The sequence below is a fragment of the Ips typographus genome, linkage group LG13, assembly GCF_016097725.1.
Source record: "Ips typographus isolate SLU linkage group LG13, UJ_Ityp_2.0, whole genome shotgun sequence".
In the NCBI taxonomy this organism is placed as follows: domain Eukaryota; kingdom Metazoa; phylum Arthropoda; class Insecta; order Coleoptera; family Curculionidae; genus Ips; species Ips typographus.
Window position 1 is genome coordinate 1768445 of NC_138434.1, and position 23912 is coordinate 1792356.

General features: G+C 35.8%; 1 protein-coding gene across 2 annotated transcripts in view; it reads right to left on the reverse strand.

Moving 5' to 3' along the window:
* LOC145737062 (cysteine-rich motor neuron 1 protein-like) overlaps nt 1–23912 on the reverse strand; it is a 101171-nt gene that overhangs the window by 4355 nt on the left and 72904 nt on the right. The window contains exons 2-6 of one of the 2 annotated variants that reach the window (XM_081991656.1): nt 2890–3060; nt 2617–2827; nt 2243–2561; nt 1941–2190; nt 1838–1885 (exon numbers count right to left, since the gene is read on the reverse strand). In XM_081991656.1, coding sequence (XP_081847782.1) covers nt 1838–1885; nt 1941–2190; nt 2243–2561; nt 2617–2827; nt 2890–3060 — 999 coding nt within the window. Of the gene's footprint in view, nt 1–1510; nt 1886–1940; nt 2191–2242; nt 2562–2616; nt 2828–2889; nt 3061–23912 lie in introns of both variants that reach the window. The other variant, XM_081991655.1, reaches the window with a different exon arrangement.

Here is a 23912-nt window from a genome sequence, read left to right on the forward strand (position 1 = left end):
TGCGATGCATGCATGTATACAAAATTTAAATTTAGTTAATCGAATCTGGATGCGCAACAATATACAGGGTAATTCAAATTCGAACCATTTGGGTCTAAATTCGGGCAAAGTTGTTTAATTTAAACCAAATACCGTTGAAAAAATTTCGATTTTCCTAATACTTTCGAAGATGTCCGAAAAAAACTGAAAGTTGAAATTATGACATTTTTGGCCAAAAGAGAATTTGAATGAGAATGGTGGCTATTTTTACTAATTTTGGCATGAAGAACACGAATCCGGTGTCCGTTTTGCTGTAACTGCCGCCGTTTTGTCACCGACCTTGAAATTATGGCATTTTTGGCAGTTTTCAAGATATGCCACCCATAAAAAAAAATGACATTTTGACAAATGACACTTAACCTCACTTTATCCTAAACTAATAACGACAGTTAAAAATGATTTTTAAAATTCAAACATTTTTCAGAAAAATTACTCCGAAATTTTAAAAAAATAAAATAAAAAACGTCAAAAAATCTGTTTTTTTATTTTTTAAGGTCAACCGGTGAGTTGTACAGAAAAATGTTATATTTAATAAAAAAAGCGTCTCTTTAAGGGGCATTATATGTAAAAATTTCACACCGCTCACTCAAACCGTTTTGGAGAAATTTAGCAAAATGTCCGTAAAAATTTGACGCCCTCTAGCGTCCAAACGGCACTACTCAACAGCGACGCCATCATCAAGATGAGAGAGAGGTCAAGAATTCTTAGTTCCAAAACTCAGTCTCAAATTTTGATTTTTAATAATCAAAAACTAAAATTAAGGGTAAGATGAAAGAAAATAGTATTAAAAAACAATAATAATAAAAAACTTTTACTGCCTTCGTTTGGGCCCTTTAGGGAGCAAACAGAGCGGTAGCATATGTGACGTCACGATGACGTAATCTGACAGTTGCTCCCGTTGAAGCTCTGTCAGTTTACGTAATCGTGATGTCACGTACGCTCTGTTTGCACCATAAAGCCTCAACAACAGTGATCATATGATATGTCTAGGGAATGTTTCTAATAATTGGAAAAATTGACATTTGCTTCAAATGAAGGGTTTCCTTGGGCTGACCCAATAAGACTGTTCCTCCATTTCATATTCATATATTTTTCGTATTGAGTCACCCGGTACACTGACCGTCGCCATATTGGATTTAGACGTGTCATTTTTAACTAATTTTGGCATGGAGAACACGAATCTGGTATCCGTATTTGAATTTTAAACTACGTAGTTGGATGTTTTTTTTTTGGGCAATTGTTGTCTACTGTCTATCCGTTCCATCCGAAAATCCTTTCCAGATGTTTAAGCTCCTTTTCTAAGTCTGATGGTTCGCAAAACCTTCTTCTTTTGGTGGTTGGGCCCCATTTCTTCGTCAACTTTCATCATCCTGGCAAACTAGCTAAATACTATTACTAATAAACAGAAGCACCTCTAATCATTCTTTATAGAGAACTTGACAATCTGGTGAGCCACAAAACACACACTTACCTTCCTCTGGAAGAAACGTGGTGGTGATCATGGTTTCGGGCCTGGCTGTACCCTCATCATGGTTACGCCTTATTAAAACTACAATTTGCATAGGAGTCGTGTCAGTGATGACAGTAGGAGCAACGGTACTGCTCACACTACTCGTTCTACTCCGATTGTAATCGTCTAATATCTTAATCAATTTGACGTATGTGATGTTATATTTCTCGAGCAGATCCGTGATGACTTTTGATGGATTATTACATTTACAGATCTCGCAACCTTTTCTATTTAGTTTAAAGCCGTTAGAGCACTGCTTGTTGCAGGTGATCAGCGGCTGGCACTCACCTAGTTTCGGAAGTCTGTTTTCCTCGCATGGATCACAACTGATTTCGCCTGGAATTTGGTACTGATGTGCATTTTTTTTAACTAATAAAGTGTGCAAACTTACCATTAAGGCACTTGCACTGAGAGCACTTGTCCTCACCAATCCAGCTTTCTCCATGTTTGAAGAATTTCTCGTTTCTAACACAAGAAGCAGTTAGATTGTCTTTAACCTGGCTTTCTTTCACATCACAATAATGGGTAATGCACTTGGGTTCCCCGTTCCAACACGTGCAAAACGTACAATTGTGGTCCTTTCTCCAGGTTTCATTATGCTTGTATATCACCGCTTCGTCTATGCAGTTTTGGAAGGGTTGCTGAAACATCCCTAATGCAAACTAAACCCTTCCCACCGTACGATTATCAAACCTCATCAATTTTTGGTTCGCACAGTGACAGTCCATTCTTGCAGGTGCAGTACTGCTTGTCGTCAGTAGACCATCTGGAACCGTTTTCGTAAATGATATCCCCCACAAAACAATCAGTTTCTCCGCTGTTCTTTTCTTCTGCCACCAATTGACATTCGTAAAGGTCACAACAGTGTCCTGGTAGTCCTGTACCGTTCTTGATCACCACCACTTTTTGATTGTAGCCACAATCGTTGATGCAGGGCAGGCACACGCAGTGGTCTTCCAGTTCTTCCGTTTCCAAGTGGGTTGGTTCACTGTCTGGAGGGCATGCCACACATCTGTGTGGTGGATGGGTGAGTTGTCAGTGAAATTGTTTCGGACAAGCATACTCACGTGGTAGTGGTACAGCAACCATCCTGGACGGTGGTAGGAACGGATTTGTTATCGCAAAATTCGGGTAGTTTACACTGTTGTGGGTTGCACACGCATTTACCGTCCACCAGGTGGCGTTGTTTGTCCACGCATTCGCACACCCCTTTCTCGTTTATGGTGGCACCTGGAGCACACGGACATTTTCCTTCTAGCAGAGCGTCATCTTTACAACCTACCAGTTAAGCAAGTTTAGGTAAACTTTAGTAAAAAAAAAACTTAAAAAAAACTTAGTACCTTCACAAGAGTACCTAGGACAGCAGGATCCAGCTTCGCTACTGCCATTAAAAGCTAACGTCAAATTTGACAGGCACGGTGGTTTAGTGCAAGTGTCCAGATTGCAGACGCAATTATCGTCCACCAGTTTGCTGTCTTGCGGACATGCCTCGATAGAGGGCGCTGCAGCAACTAGAAAAAAAAATATAGAGTAAACGGGCGTATGTAAATTGGTCCGGTGCAATTTTATATTCAATTAAAATTGTTGGTTTTATTATGCGGTTGCAGTTTGAAAATTTCCCGGATTTATATTCATGTGACGTGCATTTTTAATTACTTGAATAATTGGATAACCCGTAGGTACGCCTTTTACAAATTAATCCATACGTATGCATGTATACAAAATTTAAATTTAGTTAATCGAATCTGGATGCGCAATAATATACAGGGTAGTTCAAATTCGAACCATTTGGGATCTCGGAAAGTCTAAATTCGGGCAAAGTTGTTCAATTTAAACCAAATACCGTTTAAAAAAATTCGATTTTCCTAATACTTCCGACAAAAACTGAAAGTTGAAATTATGGCATTTCTGGCTAAACTGTACAAGGTGGTCAAAAGAGAATTTCAAGGGCTACAAATTGGTATATTAAACCACCCTGTCAAAATAACGTAGTTATGGGCTGTCAAAGTAAAAACTGTCAAATTCAAACTTTACAGCAAACAACTCAGTTTCAACAAGAAATAACTCAGTTATCCGACGTTTTAGGAAAAAAACACTATACAGGGTGGTCAAAAGACAATTTCAAAGGCTACAAATTGGTATATTAAACCACCCTGTAACTGTCAAAATAACCGAGTTATTGACAATACTATGTAGTAGTATACAGGGTGATTCATTGTACTTGTTTAATTTTCATTTTATCAAAAAATTACCAAATATGAATCTTGTAGATATTTGCGTCTACTTCATTCCTAGATAATCCATTAGTATACAGGGTGTCCCAAATGTGAGCAAATTTTAAATTTATCAAATGGGATGACCAATTTTTTATTAGATTTTTGGAATCTACCTCAAATTCTAGGCCTACTTGATGTAAAATGTATCGATATTCAATTGTTTTTGCTCTAGCAGCCTTACTTTGACCACCCTACTCAAAAGCAGAAATTCGCAATTTGAGCGAAATTTTGGCGCACTTTTCCAGAAAATCGTCCATAACTCGCTTGACAGCTAATGAACGGGGCTATCACGTGACGTTGAGCGGGCACTGCGAAGTTGTCCCGTTTAGCCGCTAGAGGGCGTCAAAGTTGACTCTCGTTTTTTGCTCAATATCTCAGGAACGTTTCAGGTTAAAGGTCTGAAATTTTTACCGCACATGCACCTCGATGATATGTAACTTTTACCTTCAATACACTTTTTTGGTATCATGCACCGTTTGACCTTGAAAAAGTAAAAAACTAGAATTGTCAAGAAATTTCAAGGGTAATACTTTCTGATTTTTTTTTTCATTTTCAATGGTGGCCATTTTTACTAATTTTGGCATGAAGAACACGAATCCGGTGTCCGTTTTGCTGTAACTGCCGCCGTTTTGTCACCGACCTTGAAATTATGTCATTTTTGGCAATTTCCAAGATATGCCACCCATAAAAAAATGATATTTTGACAAATGACCCTTTACCTCACATTATCCTAAACTAATAAAGACAGTTGAAAATGATTTTCAAAATTCAAACATTTTTCAGAAAAATTACAAAAAATAAAAAACGTCAAAAAATCTGTTTTTTTTTTATTTTTTAAGGTCAACCGGTACGAGTTGTACAGAAAAATGTTATATTTAATAAAAAAAGCGTCTCTTTAAGGGGTATTACATAGTAAAAATTTCACACCGCTCACTCAAACCGTTTTCGAGAGATTTAGCAAAATGTCCGTAAAAATTTGACGCCCTCTACCGTCCAAACGGCACAACTCAACAGCGACGCCATCATCAGGAGTCAGGATGAAACAGATGTAATACAATAATATTAGGTGAGAGAGAACCTTTTTTCCAAATACTCCAGGTCCTCTGATGGTGTTATAGTCAAGAATTCTTAGTTCCAAACCTCAGTCTCAAATTTTGATTTTTAATAATCAAAAACAAAAATCAACTGAAATTAAGGGTAAGATGAAAGAAAATAGTATTAAAAAACAATTATAATAGAAAACTTTTACTGCCTTCGTTTTGGCCCTTTAGGGAGCAAACAGAGCGGTAGCAAATGTGACGTCACAATGACGTAATCTGACAGGTGCTCCCGTTGAAGCTCTGTCAGATTACGTAATCGTGATGTCACGGACGCTCTGTTTGCACCATAAAGCCTCAACAACAGTTCATTAGCTACCCACGATCATATGATATGTCTAGGAAATGTTTCAAATAATCAAATTGGAAAAATTGACATTTTCTTCAAATGAAAGGTTTCCTTGGGCTACTACCGGGTGACCCAATAGGACTGTTCCTCGACCATATCTTATTTTCTCAATATTTCATATTCATATATTTTTCTTATTGGGTCACCCGGTACACTGACCGTCGCCATATTGGATTTAGACGTGTCATTTTTAACTAATTTTGGCATGGAGAACACGAATCTGGTGTCCGTTTTGCTGTAACTGTCGCCATTTTGTTATTGACTTTATTTAGAGTGATGAGGGCGAAGAGTGCTAGATCCTGTTTGCTTTATCCAGACTAAAGGGGGACTTCACTTCAGATTTGTATTAAAGAAAAGGCATTTTAAAAGCTTTAGTCGCTAATCCACTTCCCCCTTTTTAGCTGAATTGTTTGAGAGTTTTAAAAGATGTCCCCTTAACCGATCAAGACGCCATATTGAACCGCCTAGACTTCTTTGGTTCGGATAGTAAAATGCACATGTTCCACTACGCCTTTAGTGCAATTTGAATTTTAAACCAGTCCCCGGATGAATATTAGTTCAATTTTCCTTTACGTTTACGTTTCGCCTCGCAGGCGAATACCGTAATTTATTTTTTGATCGCCCAATTACCCCGAGATTGACATATTTAATTCCGGCAGATTGTTTATGTTGTACGTACATATTTTGGGGCACTTTATAGTCGAACGCTGATCTTATCCGGGTAATTGGAACGTGTCCGAATGTGGTCTATCCAGACGAGCGGAAAGTTTTTACAATAGTTTACGGGACATTCGCGATAATTGGGAATCGCATTAAACGACCCGACACGGATTTAGTCTAGTTAGCGTGCGATCGTATTACTGTCAATGGGGATTTGCGCTGATTTAACGGTGCAACACATTTGCCCTAAAAACACTTTATTTTTGTGCAATAGAATGAGCCCAAACTGGCCTCTCTAGCCAGTTATGTTACCGAGATATTTACATTCAAAAAGTTGTAAAAAGTTTTTCTCTCTGACTGTACTATATTATTGAATAGGAAATTTAATGAGAATTCCAAAAATGTGCTTAAAACGGTAATTTTCTTACTCCAAGTAGGATTTACAGGTGATTTTGTCTTTTACTGTACTTTCAAACTGGGTTTCTGGCAGGTCAAATTTTGACACCGTTTTTCTCTCTGACTGTACTAAATTTTGTAATGTTTTTTTCAGGGTATTGAATAGGAAATTTAATGAGAATTCCAAAAATGTGCTTAAAACGGTAATTTTCTTACTCCAAGTAGGATTTACAGGTGATTTTGTCTTTTACTGTACTTTCAAACTGGGTTTCTGGCAGATCAAATTTTCACACCGTTTTTCTCTCTGACGGTACTAAATTTTGTAGTGTTTTTTTAGGTTGTTGAATAGGAAATTTAATGAGAATTCCAAAAATGTGCTTAAAACGGTAATTTTCTTACTCCAAGTGGTTTTACAGGCGATTTTGTCCTTTACTGTACTTTCAAACTGGGTTTCTGGCAGATCAAATTTTGACACCGTTTTTCTCTCTGACGGTACTAAATTTTGTAGTGTTTTTTTAGGTTGTTGAATAGGAAATTTAATGAGAATTCCAAAAATGTGCTTAAAACGGTAATTTTCTTACTCCAAGTAGGATTTACAGGTGATTTTGTCTTTTACTGTACTTTCAAACTGGGTTTCTGGCAGATCAAATTTTCACACCGTTTTTCTCTCTGACGGTACTAAATTTTGTAGTGTTTTTTTAGGTTGTTGAATAGGAAATTTAATGAGAATTCCAAAAATGTGCTTAAAACGGTAATTTTCTTACTCCAAGTAGGATTTACAGGTGATTTTGTCCTTTACTGTACTTTCAAACTGGGTTTCTGGCAGATCAAATTTTCACACCGTTTTTCTCTCTGACGGTACTAAATTTTGTAGTGTTTTTTTAGGTTGTTGAATAGGAAATTTAATGAGAATTCCAAAAATGTGCTTAAAACGGTAATTTTCTTACTCCAAGTGGTTTTACAGGCGATTTTGTCCTTTACTGTACTTTCAAACTGGGTTTCTGGCAGATCAAATTTTGACACCGTTTTTCTCTCTGACTGTACTAAATTTTGTAGTGTTTTTTTAGGTTGTTGAATAGGAAATTTAATGAGAATTCCAAAAATGTGCTTAAAACGGTAATTTTCTTACTCCAAGTAGGATTTACAGGTGATTTTGTCTTTTACTGTACTTTCAAATTGTGTTTCTGGCAGATCAAAATTTGACACAGCTTTTCTCCCTGACTGTACTCAATTTTGGAGTGTTTTTTTCAGGTTACTGAATGGGAAATTTAATGACAATTCCAAAAATGTGCTTAAAACGGTAATTTTCTTACTCCAAGTGGGTTTTACAGGCTATTTTATCCTTTACTGTACTTTCAAATTGGGTTTCTGGCAGATCAAATTTTGACACCGTTTTTCTCTCTGACGGTACTAAATTTTGTAATGTTTTTTTCAGGGTATTGAATAGGAAATTTAATGAGAATTCCAAAAATGTGCTTAAAACGGTAATTTTCTTACTCCAAGTGGGTTTTACAGGCTATTTTATCCTTTACTGTACTTTCAAATTGGGTTTCTGGCAGGTCAAATTTTGACACCGTTTTTCTCTCTGACTGTACTAAATTTTGTAATGTTTTTTTCAGGGTATTGAATAGGAAATTTAATGAGAATTCCAAAAATGTGCTTAAAACGGTAATTTTCTTACTCCAAGTAGGATTTACAGGTGATTTTGTCTTTTACTGTACTTTCAAATTGGATTTCTGGCAGATCAAATTTTGACACCGTTTTTCTCTCTGACGGTACTAAATTTTGTAGTGTTTTTTTAGGTTGTTGAATAGGAAATTTAATGAGAATTCCAAAAATGTGCTTAAAACGGTAATTTTCTTACTCCAAGTGGTTTTACAGGCGATTTTGTCCTTTACTGTACTTTCAAACTGGGTTTCTGGCAGATCAAATTTTGACACCGTTTTTCTCTCTGACTGTACTAAATTTTGTAGTGTTTTTTTAGGTTGTTGAATAGGAAATTTAATGAGAATTCCAAAAATGTGCTTAAAACGGTAATTTTCTTACTCCAAGTGGGTTTTACAAGCGATTTTGTCCTTTACTGTACTTTCAAATTGGGTCTCTGGGAGATCAAATTTTGACACCGCTTTTCTCTCTGACTGTACTAAATTTTGTAATGTTTTTTTCAGGGTATTGAATAGGAAATTTAATGAGAATTCCAAAAATGTGCTTAAAACGGTAATTTTCTTACTCCAAGTGGGTTTTACACGCGATTTTATCCTTTACTGTACTTTCAAATTGTGTTTCTGGCAGATCAAAATTTGACACAGCTTTTCTCCCTGACTGTACTCAATTTTGGAGTGTTTTTTTCAGGTTACTGAATGGAAAATTTAATGACAATTCCAAAAATGGGCTTAAAACAGTCATTTCCTTACCCCACGTGATTGCCTGGCTAAATTATCCTCCAAAACCACGTGTTGTGTGCGACTGTCAAAATTGGTCTAGAATTGGCAAGAGTTACAGGGTAACACAGTTTTCGAAAGGAGGACATGTTTGAAACGTGCTCAAAAAATTATTTTTTTGATCTACTCTGTTATCTACCGGTTTTTGACCGATTATTCTACCGCCATTAAATATTTTGACTTGGCAACACTGGTGCCTAATAAAATTTTGCACTTTTAAGTAAAACTCAAATACAAATACGAAAATTGACTATTTATTTTTTATGTTGGTCAATTTTCGTTTCAGCAACTTGAAAATTGACTTGTTAATTGCATTTCAAGGTTTTCTAATCAAATTTGGTATTTCTAAGTGAATTTTCTAGTTGAAAATTATGAAGTAAAAATATGAAAATAAGACTTAAAATAATCACTTTTTGTATTCCCCTAGTTAGATAGGGGATTCAGGAAGGAAGGGGCTGAAGGTATCAGGACGTCCGTTATAAAGATTCCAGAACGTTCAAAAGGGCCACAGTTTGTTCTGCCTTATTAATTTATTCCTCGAGGATGATGATTTAAAATTCATTACTCCGCGTTGAGACGAAAAGCGTATTAATCAAAGGGCTCGTGTTGATATTGCCCCAAGGGTTGTTCTCTCTCTGTGTGTGTGTGCGTGTACCTTCTTTAGAGAATTAATTGAAAGGGCCGCTATATACGATTAGAGTCATTGTTCTGGGACTCGAAAAGTAGAAAAAGGAATAGTTTCCCTAAGGAAACCCCAACAATGGAAGAATAACGGACAAAAGATGTGGAAAAGGGTTATTAAGACAAATTGAGTTCCAGCAGACTCAAGTTGTGGTGTGGTAATCAGAGCGGTACGATAATCTGTTGGAAATTGAACAAGCTGGTGAATGCGCCACACTGATATACAAAATAGAGTCAAAGTACCTAAATGACAAATTAAGCACCGTACAACGAGGGTCGTAATGGTTTTTACGACCCTCATATCTCGTTTAAATATACAACAAATTCCACGTTGTCCCCATTCTCTGTTGTTATTAAATTTTCAGTCAATACCAGAAATTGCTTTCTAGCTTAATCTGAACTAGTACTAGCCCGTGAGGAGTTACGGTCTCATATATGCGAGCCAGCATAAACTTTCCAGGATATGCGGTCATTGAAATGGTGGATTACAGTCAGGACGAGTTGTATTGTTGCCTTTACTTTGCAACAGATGGTATTTACGTCCACGCGGTTATTAAAGTTTATTGAATAATTCAGGTTGGCACAATGAGTAAAATTGACCCTTAAGTTATACTGAAACTGTTGGCTTTACCACGGTAAATACATTATTTGACAAGAGTTTAATGAAATAGTTAAAACTAAGGGGTTAAACCAAGTTTAAGTTAAGGGCGGTGCAGACTGTAAACTACCTTTTGAATTTAATTCACTCTTTTGTCTGTTTTTGTGTTCTAGAGTTTTATAGCTGCACAGAGAGGATTTTAACAGTTCTGCTTATCCTACACAGTGACCTAATAAGTGGAAAAAAATGCTATAACATGGAAAACTTATGTCGAACTAGTCGTATCTTGGTTGGTTTGACCGTTACAGAGATCTAGCTTGGACCACTGTGTAGCTTTTTGAATCCCCTATTAGCCAAGTGTTAAACTTTGACAGCTCCTAACTCAATTAATTTGACCACCCCTTGAAACACTCTTTGAATCTCAAAATATTTCCGAAAATAAATTAAATATTTTTTTAAATTAGCAAAACTGTGATTAATCAACATTTCTCCCATTTAACCAAATCTGTATCTGTAACCGTTTTCCAGATTTCGCATAGTCACCCTCTCCTTATCATGGACACCGTGTATATACAGTTGCAAGTGCAAGTGCAACTTTGACATTTTTCTCTTACTTGAACGTAAATTCATTGCAGTTTTTTTAATGCAAATTTGACGTCTTTTTAAGCAATTTTCAATTTACTGCAATCAAAGGTAAATAGTACTTTATCACACACTACAATACCCTCTAGCGGCCAAACGGTGTGATTAATCAATTTATGGGGGGATATTTTTTGAAAGCCTGAAATCTGCTCTATCTTTTGTTTTCTATGACATTTTGACGTGACTTGTCAAATAAGGCAGTAATTTAGGGTCAAAGCAGCGGGTGTCACAAACTATATGATTTTATGGTGAAGGAAGTTTGACGCCCTCTAGCGGGCAAACGGTGTGATCAATCAACTCATGTGACACAGCAAAGGGCATATTTAGACCAAAGACCTTAAATTAGGTAAAATAAGTACAAAAAAAGCACTTTAAAGTTTTTCATTTTTCAAAAAAATTGAAAGGAAGGGGGGTATTAGGGGTCAATTTTTACTACTTTTTGAAATTCAATATCTCGGTAACATGAAAAGGTAGAGAGGCTAGTTTTGGCTCCTTTTGTAGTATTTTTTATCCAAAAATAGAGAAAAGCTGTGTCAAAATTTGATCTGCCAAAAACCCTATTTGAAAATACAGTAAAGGACAAAATCGCCTGTAAAACCCACTTGGAGTAAGAAAATTACCGTTTTAAGCACATTTTTGAAATTCTCATTAAATTTCCTATTTAATAACCAGAAAAAACATTACAAAATTTGCTACAGTCAGGGAGAAAAACTGTGTCAAAAGTTGATCTGCAAGAAACACAGTTTGAAAGTACAGTAAAGGACAAAATCGCCTGTAAAACCCACTTGGAGTAAGAAAATTACTGTTTTAAGCACATTTTTGAAATTCTCATTAAATTTCCTATTCAATAACCAGAAAAAACATTACAAAATTTGCTACAGTCAGGGAGAAAAACTGTGTCAAAAGATGATCTGCCAGAAACCCAATTTGAAAGTACAATAAAAGACAAAATTGCCTGTAAAACCCACTTGGAATAAAAAAATTGCCGTTTTAAGCACATTTTTGGAATTCTCATTAAATTTCCTATTCAATACCCTGAAAAAAACATTACAAAATTTAGTACAGTCAGAGAGAAAAACGGTGTCAAAATTTGACCTGCCAGAAACCCAATTTGAAAGTACAGTAAAGGACAAAATCGCCTGTAAAACCCACTTGGAGTAAGAAAATTACCGTTTTAAGCACATTTTTGGAATTCTCATTAAATTTCCTATTCAATAACCAGAAATACATTACAAAATTTAGTACAGTCAGAGAGAAAAACGGTGACAAAGTTGATCTGCCAGAAACACAATTTGAAAGTACAGCAAAGGACAAAATCGCCTGTAAAACCCACTTGGAGTAAGAAAATTACCGTTTTAAGCACATTTTTGGAATTCTCATTTTTATTATATTCAAAAACCGGGAGGAAAATGAGTACTTTCCACCTGGGTGGAAAGTAAAAGCAGGTAATTTTAATCTTTCCACCAGGTTTACACATAAGAAATAACGTTATTACACACCTGGTTGAAAATAAAAGTGAATAATTGCAGTTTTTTGTCAATTGAAATAAAAAATCGCCAAAGGAGAGACGTATTTAATTCTCTCAGGTAAACAGGCGGAAAAGTGACACACCTGGGCATCAACATGTAAATTCTCGCAATTTAAAAGCTAAATAACTTCTACTGTATATTTAAATTTGCGTATAATTTTGCATTTCATTTTGCTCGACGACCTCGGCCTTTTGATACGGTCCCCGAAAATATTTACCCTCGTTTATGATCTTGTTTATCGCAGAACGAGACGCTAAATTGCGAGTTTGATTCACCCTGTTCGAGCACTTGTTGCCCAAAAACTGGCCAGTTTCCACTCGATAATTGTAAATTTGTTTTGGGCGGTATAACATTTGTCAAAGCCGGAATTTTCCCGGAATCTAAAAAGGGATTGGAACGTATTTGTGATTTTAAACTTGGGGAAAGTCTGGGTTTTGGTCCGGCAAACTCACACACAATGCAGTCGAAATAGGGCAAATTGGACAGCTTGGGTTCGAAACAAAATATGTATGCACATACGGATTAGTTGGAAATCAGTTTATTGGGCGTTTGGAAAGGAAACAACGACAACCACAATTTGTCCGAATGTTTTAGTGCAAATAATACCGAAATACTTTGTTAAAGTACATTTTGCACTTATTAAAATTGACAAAAAACAGGAATCAAAACTATGTGACACATTTCCAGCTACTGCGGCTGGTTGGTAGGTTAAGATAACTTTGACGTATGTGACATTAATGACACTTTCACGACAGTCACGTGACAACTGTCAAAGTAATGGACGGGAAGTTCAAAACCATGACTGGTCTCGAATACTTCCAGAAAAGTGTTGAGTGTCACGTCCAAACTGGACAAAGTTTGTCACTTTTGATGTTTATGACAGTTGTTACGTGATACTAGAATACTAGTTTTTTAGATAGTCACGTGACAACTGTCAAAGTAATGTTCGAAAAGCTAAAAACGACAAGTTCTCTGGAATAATTCAAGAAAATGTCCCTTTCTGTGATTTTTAGAGTTTCACGTCCAAAATGGACAAAATTTGTCACTTTTGACATTTATGACAGGTGTCCCGTAATACTAGAACACGAATTTTTTAAATAGTCACGTGACAACTGTCAAAATAATGTTCGAGAAGCTGAAAACGACGACTTTTCTGGAATAATTCAAGAAAATGTTTCATACTGCAATTTTTAGAGTTTCATGTCCAAACTGGGCAAAATTTGTCAGTTTTGACGTTTATGACAGTTGTCACGTGAAAAAAATACTAATTTATTACATAGTCACGTGATAACTGTCAAAGTAATGTTCGAGAAGCTGAAAACAACAACTTTTCTGGAATAATTCAAGAAAATGTCCCTTTCTGTGATTTTTAGAGCTTCACGTCCAAACTGGACAAAATTTGTCACTTTTGACGTTTATGGCAGGTGTCACGTGATACTAGAACATTAATTTTTTAGATAGTCACGTGACAACTGTCAAATTAATGTTCGAGGAGCTAAAAACGACGACTTCTGTGGGAAAATTCAAGAAAATGCCCCTTTCTGTGATTTTTACAGTTTCACGTCCAAACTGGACAAAATTTGTCACTTTTGACGTTTATGACAGTTGTCACGTGATACTAGAATACTAGTTTTTTAGACAGTCACGTGACAACTGTCAAATTAATGTTCGAGAAGCTAAAAACGACGATTCTTCATTAATAATTCAAAAAAATGTTCTATGCTGGGATTTTTAGAGCTTCACGTCCAAACTGGACAAAATTTGCCAGTTTTGATGTTTATGACAGTTGTCATGGGATACTAGAACACCATTTCCTTAGAAATTTACGTGTCAACTGTCAAATTAGGGTGCATAAAACTGTAAAGTACATTTTGTGACTGACTGTTCCAAATTGTGTTTTTGAGGTTGAGCAAACTTTGACGACTGTGACATTAATTATGTGACACTGGTACACTATTTAATTAGACAGTCACGTGACAACTGTCAAAATTTATGTTTGAGAAGTTAAAAACGACAAGTTTTCTGGAAAAATTCTAGAAAATGTCCCTTTCTGTGATTTTTAGAGTTTCACGTCCAAACTGGAAAAAGTTTGTCACTTTTGATGTTTATGACAGTTGTCACGTGATACTAGAACACTAGTTTTTTGGATAATCACGTGACAATTGTCAAAACTAATGTTCGAGGAGCTAAAAACGACGACTTCTGTGGGAAAATTCAAGAAAATGTTCCATACTGTGATTTTTAGAGTTTCACGTCCAAACTGGGCAAAATTTGTCAGTTTTGACGTTTATGGCAGTTGTCACGTGATACTAGAAGACTAGTTTTTTGGATAGTCACGTGACAACTGTCAAAGTAATGTTCGAAAAGTAAAAAACGACAACTTCTCTGGAAAAAATCAAGAAAATGTCCCTTTCTGTGATTTTTAGAGCTTCACGTCCAAACTGGGCAAAATTTGTTAGTTTTGATGTTTATGACAGTTGTCACGTGATACTAGAATACTAGTTTTTTAGATAGTCACGTGACAACTGTGAAACTAGTTGTCAGGAACCTATAAAAAACCCTGCAATTATTTTGTTTTGTGATTTTTACAGTTTTATAGCCTGACTGTGTATAGTTTGACAATTTTAACGTGCGCGTCAACTGTCACATGAAACTCGAACGCCATTTACATAGACGGTCACGTGACCACTGTTCAAACGAGTCAAAACCATGTATTGTCTCAAATTCTCTCTCTCTCTCTCTCTCCAATGGCGCTACAGCTCAAATTGCGTTCGAGAGTGACAAATTCAGGAAACGAGAGTGACTTTTTTCCAACTACTGCAGTTAATACATTCCGTAATGAATTTCCAGTCGAAGATCAAATAAAACACAAACATTCCGAGAGAGAGGAGTAAAACAGATGTGATAGGAGAAACGTGGGCAGATGTAGGAATGTGCATTTCGTTAAAAATTAATTTTTAATCGCGGCCGATTAAACTACCGATTTAAATTACAGGGAGATCGTTTTTCAGTGACGTAATACGTGCCTTGGACCAATTAGCGAACAATGTCTGACATAACAACAAACCAGTATCGGTAACAGATCAAAGAAGTCTTTAATAGACCTAGAGGAGAGTCGATTAATTGAACAAACAACGTGCAACAGTGTCTTTTTTGTTTTGTTCTTCGTGGATGAACAAGTTGACCTAAGCAAGTTTGATTTTATCGTTCCGTATATCAATATTCATTTCGTAATCAAATTGGCTTCCAAATCCTTTTAAGGTCGGAATTGAAAAGCCCGGGGTGGGAAACGATAAGAAAGTTTATCTTGATCAAATATTTTCTCTTCCAAATCTCTCGTAAGCTATTTGCTTTTTCGTTTGGGGGGGCGAAACAACCTTTTGAGGAAATTGCGAATTTTTTTTATCTGAACCGCGTGTTGTGTATAATGTTTGGCATATTTCACCCGCCCACGCCAATCTATTAATCTCATCGGCACGTGGTCTTTTCAAATGAACGCACAGTCCAGTGTTGCCAGATGATTGAATGAAAATCTACTAGATTCTCATTAAAAGTACTAGATTTAGTTTATTTTATGGAATTTAAGTTTTAATACTTATCAAGATTAATTTTGTTTGACAGTTTGACTTAATTTTTGACTTATTTGACAGTTGACATTGTTGGCAAATGACTCCGGATACTCCGGAGTAGAATAGAAAGGAGTATTAAAAGAGCAATCGTTGTTAAGGATTAATTTGCTAACAGACAAGTTTGATTTGGTATTGGTGTTAATAATGTAGGGTTAGGGTGTTGTCTGTCTTGCATTATCATACATTTTTGCCCCGGATTGTACCAGATTTTTTTATTTTTTTTTTGGTTTTACGGCCTTCAGCTAATTGTACCAGATTTGTGTTTGTTCGTACTAGATTCAGGTGAAACGTATCAGATCTAGTACAAATGTACTAGACTGGCAACACTGGTCATAAGGCTGGAAATATTTCCGGTGTTGCCATTATTTGCTCATTCACGTCAAAATTCACTCTAAATATTGCTGGAATTTTTCCTTGATTGAGTTGATGTTACTCGATTTCAGGGAGTTTTCTACCAGCGACAGGACTGCATTCAGGATTTTGATGAAAATGCATTAAAAACGAGATATTGACATCTCGGACAGAAAATTGACGTTTTAGTGAAATATGTGATACGTATAACGCTAAGTTTACTGGTAAGTATCACTTTCATTAGCATTAGTATCCAAAATACAGGGTGTTTCTAAAATGTGCGGAAAAAATGGTACCTCTTGTAACCCAACTGTCCTTGCCAGTTCAAAAGAGGCAGATTTGAAAATTTGTTGCACCGAACCAGTTTTTGCTAAATAACTCAGAAACGGTAACAGTTACAAAAAGTTTGACTAAATGCAAAAATGTTCCTAATTAACTCCTTAACTCGGCACCGTAAGTTTTCAGAACCGTTTTAGCTTCCAGTATACAGGGTGTGTATTAAAAGTATGGTGATTGACTATTTTTGGTCACCCTGTACGCAGTTTTTCAGATATAATTTTTTGCTCAACACTCTTGGAAAGAGGAGCTCAAGACAGTTAATTTGAGTGGTTGAGCCACTCTGAATTCCCAAAAATAACCGAGTTACAGGGTGTTGAAATTTCAAGCCACAATTTTAACTGATTTGTTGTTTTAAACTAGTTTTTGCTAAATAACACAGAAACGGGGAAAGTTACGAAAATTTTGAAAGAGAACAAAAATGTTCCTAATCAACTTTTTAACCCAACACCGTAAGTTTGCAGGACCGTTTTGGCTTTTAGTATACAGGGTGTGCATGAAAAGTATGGTGATTGACTGTTTTCGGTCACCCTGTACGCGGTTTTTCAGATAGAATTTTTTACTCAACACTCCTGGAAAGAGAAGCTCAAGACAGTTAATTTGAGTGGATCAACCACTCTGAATTTCCAAAAATAACCGAGTTACAGGGTGTTCACATTTCAAGCCACATTTTCAACTGATTTGTTGCATTAAACCAGTTTTTGCTAAATAACTCAGAAACGGTAAAAGTTGCGAAAAATTTGAAAGAAACAAAAATGTTTCTACTCAACTTTCTAACCCAGCACAGTAAGTTTACAGCACCGTTTTTGCTTCCAGTATACAGGGTGTGCATTAAAAGTATGGTGACTGATTATTTTTGGTCACCCTGTACGCAATTTTTCAGATAATGATGATAAATGTTTGCTCAACACCATTGGAAAGACAAGCTCAAGACAGTTAATTTGAGTGGTTGAGCCACTCTGAATTCCCAAAAATAACCGAGTTACAGGGTGTTCAAATTTCAAACAACAATTTCAACTTATTTGTTGCATTAAACCAGTTTTTGCTAAATAACTCAGAAACGGTGAAATTTACGAAAAATTTGAAAGAGAGCAAAAATGACCTTAATCAATTTTCTACCCCGGAACAGTAAGTTTACAGGACCATTTGGGCTTCCAGTATACAGGGTGTGCATAATTTTGGTGATTGACTGTTTTTGGTCACCTTGTACGCAATTTTTCTGATAGAATTTTTTGCTCAACACCACTGGAAAGAAGAGGTCGAGACGGTTAATTTGAGTGGTTGAACCACTCAGAATTCCCAAAAATAACTAAGTTACAGGGTGTTGAAATTTCAAGCCACAATTTTAACTGATTTGTTGTTTTAAACTAGTTTTTGCTAAATAACACAGAAACGGGGAAAGTTAGGAAAAATTTGAAAGAAACCAAAAATGTCCCTAATCAACTGTTTAACACAGTACTGTAAGATTGCAGGACCGTTTTTTGCTTCCAGTATACAGGGTGTGAATGAAAAATATGGTGATTGACTATTTTTGGTCACCCTGTACGCAGTTTTTCAGATATAATTTTTTGCTCAACACTCTTGGAAAGAGGAGCTCAAGACAGTTAATTTGAGTGGTTGAGCCACTCTGAATTCCCAAAAATAACCGAGTTACAGGGTGTTCAAATTTTAAACCACAATTTCAACTGATTTGTTGCATTAAACCAGTTTTTGCTAAATAACTCAGAAACGGTGAAATTTACGAAAAATTTGAAAGAGAGCAAAAATGACCTTAATCAATTTTCTACCCCGGAACAGTAAGTTTACAGGACCATTTGGGCTTCCAGTATACAGGGTGTGCATAATTTTGGTGATTGACTGTTTTTGGTCACCTTGTACGCAATTTTTCTGATAGAATTTTTTGCTCAACACCACTGGAAAGAGGAGGTCGAGACGGTTAATTTGAGTGGTTGAACCACTCTGAATTCCTAAAAATAACCCAGTTACAGGGTGTTCAAATTTCAACTGATTTGTTGCATTAAACCAGTTTTTGCTAAATAACTCAGAAACGGGCAAAGTTACAAAACATTTGAAAGAGCCCAAAAATTTTCCTAATCCACTTCTTAACACAGCACTGTAAGTTTGCAGGACCGTTTGGGCTTCCAGTATACAGGGTGTGCATGAAAATTATGGTGACTGATTGTTTTTGGTCACCCTGTCCGTAATTTTTTAGGTAGAATTTTTTGCTCAACACCATTGGAAAGAGGAACTCAAGACGGTTAATTTGAGTGGTTGAACCACTCAGAATTCCCAAAAATAACCAAGTTACAGAGTGTTCAAATTTAAAACCACAATTTCAACTGATTTTTTGTTTTAAACTAGTTTTTACTGAATAACTCAGAAACGGAGAAAGTTAGGAAAAATTTGAAAGAGACCAAAAACGTCCCTATTCAACTTTTTAGCACAGCACTGTAGTTTGCTGGACCGTTTTTGCCTTCAGTATACAGGGTGTGTACGAAAAATTTAACTTATGAAGCTATAAAGTACATTTAACGTAATTGGATTTAAACGCTTTTAAAGTGACTGTTTTAGTTTAATAGCTCTATGGATTAGTTTCTAACAGAATAAATTCGGTCCGAAACAACACTTGCATGTCAGAACAGGGAAAAGTTGTATTCATAGAGCTATAAACAAGCATTACGTATGATTTGTCCTGATTGTACTGCTTTTAAACACTCTTTTATAGTTTAATAGTAACGGAGTTGTATTTGAAGTTTCCAGGTTTATGACTGAGATTAAAATATGATTGAAATAGGTCACGATTTTCCAATTTATTTTTCCAACTTTGTACATATTCAGATTGTACACAAATACCTATTTTAAGTTAAATATGGATTGGTGGGTAAAAAGATTGCAAAATTTAAGTTTTTCCAAATATCTAAATATATTTCTTTTCAGACCTGGCAACACTGGTTTTCCAGCTTTCCCTTTGTGTCTCTTACACACAGAACAGTGACTTTCATTGACAAGCAGCGTTGCCACAACTCAAACATTATGAGATTGTAACAAATACAAATTTGATTTAGTAACGCAAAAATGGACTTTTAACAGAAAATGTCCTATTCAAGGCTTATATGACACGATTTTTTTTTAAATCCAAATATCTGTCAGATCTGTTTGGGAATTTTTAGAAGAGAAAAGAGAATTTAAAGTTAAATACACAGTGTCTCAAAAAATTAGATCCAATTATTCAAAAATTTATTTAAAAAAAACCAAAAACTAAATTGTACTTTTGACATCTCCCAACATTTTTGAACAAGTTAAGTTTTAGTTATATTTTTCGCACATTTTAGCGACACCCTATATATCTCAGCACAGTGGAAAAATTAACTAACCATTTCAATGAAAAATTTGATTTTGGATTTATGGGAAGTAGTAAACCTTTCCCGTTCGTAATGGTAACGTAAACAAGTTCATCATCAGGTGTTCCTTGTACCTTACGGCGCTTCTGCGAGATTAACAGTTAAGCCAATAAATTCCAGTCCTGTTATTCCCCCTGTAGTGCTGAAAGAGGGTTTTTTTTTTCTCCTAGAAAGAGGAAGCGAAAACGGATCGACACCAGTTCGGACGGTATTAATAAATAATGGCAAATTACTAGTTTTCCCATTAAAATTTATCGCTTCTATGGGTCCCCATATTCATTGGTAAAGTCGTAATTTATACGCTTTTGCCTATCGGGGGAGGCTCAAACCGACTGGAATTTATTTATTAATGATACGTGCCTCCGGTGATATTAATTTCGTTTTGGATGAGAAAGAAAGTGGAGGGATTTAGGGGGCCAAAGAGGCGTTTTAACAATTCGGGCAAAGTCCTTTAAATTCGCGTCCATAACCTTTAAATTGAGACTATTACGTAACCAAATACGGGAACCCAGATGGCCAATTAAAAATAAATTATTGCCCCCCCCCGACATGAAATGGACAAAAGGTTAATGCGGAAACGCGATTTATTCCGAGGTTCGGTTTAATTACTTCAAACTGTGGTTTGAAATTTGAACACCCTGTAACTCGGTTATTTTTGGGAATTCAGAGTGGTTTAACCACTCAAATTAACCGTCTTGAGCTCCTCTTTTCAGTGGTGTTGAGCAAAAAATTCTGGCTGGAAAATTACGGACAGGGTGACCAAAAACAATCAGTCACCATAATTTTCATGCACACCCTGTATACTGTAAGTAAAAACAATCCTGAAAACTTACAGTGCTGTGTTAAAAAGTTGACTAGGAACATTTTTGGTCTCTTTCAAATTTTTCGTAACTTTCACCGTTTCTGAGTTATTTAGCAAAAACTGGTTTAATGCAACAAATCAGTTGAAATTATAGTTTGAAATTTGAACACCCTGTAACTCGGCTATTTTTCGGAATTTAAAATGGTTCAACCACTCAAATTAATCGTCTTGAGCTCCTCTTTCCTGTGGTGTTGAGCAAAAAAATCTATCAGAAAAACTGCGTACAGGGTGGCCAAAAACAGTCAATCACCATACTTTTCATGCACACCCTGTATACTGGAACCTAAAACGGTCCTGAAAACTTATAGTACTGTGTTAAAAAGTTGACTGGATACATTTTTGGTCTCTTTGAAATTTTTCGTAACTTTTACCGTTTCTGAGTTATTTAGCAAAAACTGGTTCAATGCAACCAATCAGTCAAAAATGTGGTTTGAAATTTGAACACCCTGTAACTCGGTTATTTTTGGGAATTTAGAGTGGTTCAACCATTCAAATTAACCGTCTTGAGCTCCTCTTTCCAGTGGTGTTGAGCAAAAAAATCTGGCTGGAAAATTGCGTACAGGGTGACCAAAAAACCTGAACCACCATCCTTTTCATGCACACCCTGTATACTGGAAGCCAAAACGGTTCTGTAAACTTACAGTGTTGTGTTAAAAAGTTGATTAGGAACCTTTTTGCTCTCTTTAAAATTTTTCGTAACTTTCACTGTTTCTGAGTTATTTAGCAAAAACTGGTTTAATGCAACAAATCAGTTGAAATTGTGGCTTGAAATTTGAACACTCTGTAACTCGGTTATTTTTTGGAATTCAGAGTGGTTTAACCACTCAAATCAACCGTCTTGAGCTTCTCTTTCCAGTGGTGTTGAGCAAAAAATTCTGTCTGGAAAATTGCGTACAGGGTGACCAAAAACAAGCAATCACCATACTTTGCATGCACACCCTGGTTACTGGAAGCAAAAACGGTCCTGCAAACTTACAGGTCTGTGTTAAAAAAATGATTAAGGACATTTTTGGTCTCTTTCAAATTTTTGGTAACTTTTACCGTTTCTGAGTTATTTATCAAAAACTGGTTTAATGCAACAAATCAGTCAAAATTGTGGTTTGAAATTTGAACACCCTGTAACTCGGTTATTTATGGGAATTCTGAGTGGTTTAACCACTCAAATTAACCGTTTCGACCTCCTCTTTTCAGTGCTGTTAAGGAAAAAAATCTATTTTAAAAATTGCGTACAGGGTGACCAAAAACAGGAAATCACCATACTTTTCATGCACACCCTGTATACTAGAAGCCAAAACGGTCCTGTAAATTTACAGTGCTGTGTTAAAAAGTTGACTAGAAACATTTTTGGTCTCTTTCAAATTTTTCGTAACTTTTACTGTTTCTGAGTTATTTAGCAAAAACTGGTTTAATGCAACAAATCAGTTGAAATTGTGGCTTGAAATTTGAACACTCTGTAACTCGGTTATTTTTTGGAATTTCCAATGGTTCAACCACTCAAATTAACCGTCTTGAGCTTATCTTTCCAGGAGTGTTGAGTAAAAGATTCTATCAGAAAAATTACGTACAGGGTGACCAAAAACATTCAATCACCATACTTTGCATGCACACCCTGGTTACTGGAAGCAAAAACGGTCCTGCAAACTTACAGTGCTGTATTAAAAAGTTGATTAAGGACATTTTTGGTCTCTTTCAAATTTTTGGTAACTTTTACCGTTTCTGAGTTATTTATCAAAAACTGGTTCAATGCAACAAATCAGTCAAAATTGTGGTTTAAAATTTGAACACCCTGTAACTCGGTTATTTATGAGAATTCTGAGTGGTTTAACCACTCAAATTAACCGTTTCGACCTCCTCTTTTCAGTGCTGTTAAGGAAAAAAATATATTTTAAAAATTGCGTACAGGGTGACCAAAAACAGTCAATCACCATACTTTTTTGTTGGTCTTGTTTGTTTCTTCAAATTGATTCACTCGATTTTAATAATTTTTTTGAGGACTAAAAGATATTTTCTGTCTCTTTCAGATGACCTAAATGACCTTTTTGAAAGTTTCCACTGATCCGAGTATACAGGGTGTGACATTTCTCGTCTTTTGGTCAATATCCCTAGACGTTTCACCTTGTACAGTGTCTATTAGAACCATTCGTCATCGATGTGGGGATTAGGTGACAGTTTGATTAAACAGTTTACCGGTATTCCCATCAATTTGTCACTACAAACGAATTAAAAGCCGCCTAATTATTTATTAGCGGCTAATTTGAATACCAGGAAACCGTAGGGAGATAGCAAATCAATTGCGAAAGCTACGAACCGATGAATAATTAGCATGCTATTTCAATAAATTTCTTAATAACGTTGCATGTTAAAGAAACTGTATAAATTCAATTTTGTTTTGTTCTAATATTGTTACGGTTTTGGGCCTACTATACTCGATACTTCTGAACGAGCACTCGATTCCATTCCGAATCGAGTGCTCACCGTTAGATAGTTTAAATAGTAGAATAATTGTAGAATTGTAGTAGTGTTTTTGGTAGCTGAATTAATTATTGTACAGAGTGTTTTAAAGTATAAATAAATTTATTAATTGTTGAGTTAAATTGACTTTGTGAAAACCCACGGGAAAACAATATTAATTGGAAAACAAGAAAGAAAAGTGCAATTTTAAAAAAAAGTCCCTATAAAGTGCACTCTCCACTAATCCCACCATGAATAATGCATCAATCAGTCCAATCGATGCTGATTGTTTATATAACCTCTCATCCTAAAAATGGGTCAAGGCAGTGCCTCAAAATTGAGATACAACCTTCCAGTTGACATTTTTCAAAAGAGAAACGTCCATTCCATACTTTATGGTCACACTGTAGATATCAGGAAGGAGGTTTCCTGGATACAGCTTCCTAGGAACCGATAAATCCTGAGACAACTACCTCTACTAGAATGCCCCTTGACAGGCTTTGTACCACTAAACAAAGGCATTGTAGCTTGTCCTATAGTCCAAGAAAACTACTTATACATCATACAATCAATCCGTTTCCAGCTCATCCAGACTCCTAAATCGATACTCCTCGATTAGGAAATTATTAAGGAAGTGGACCTGACATATTGCAATGGGAGAAAC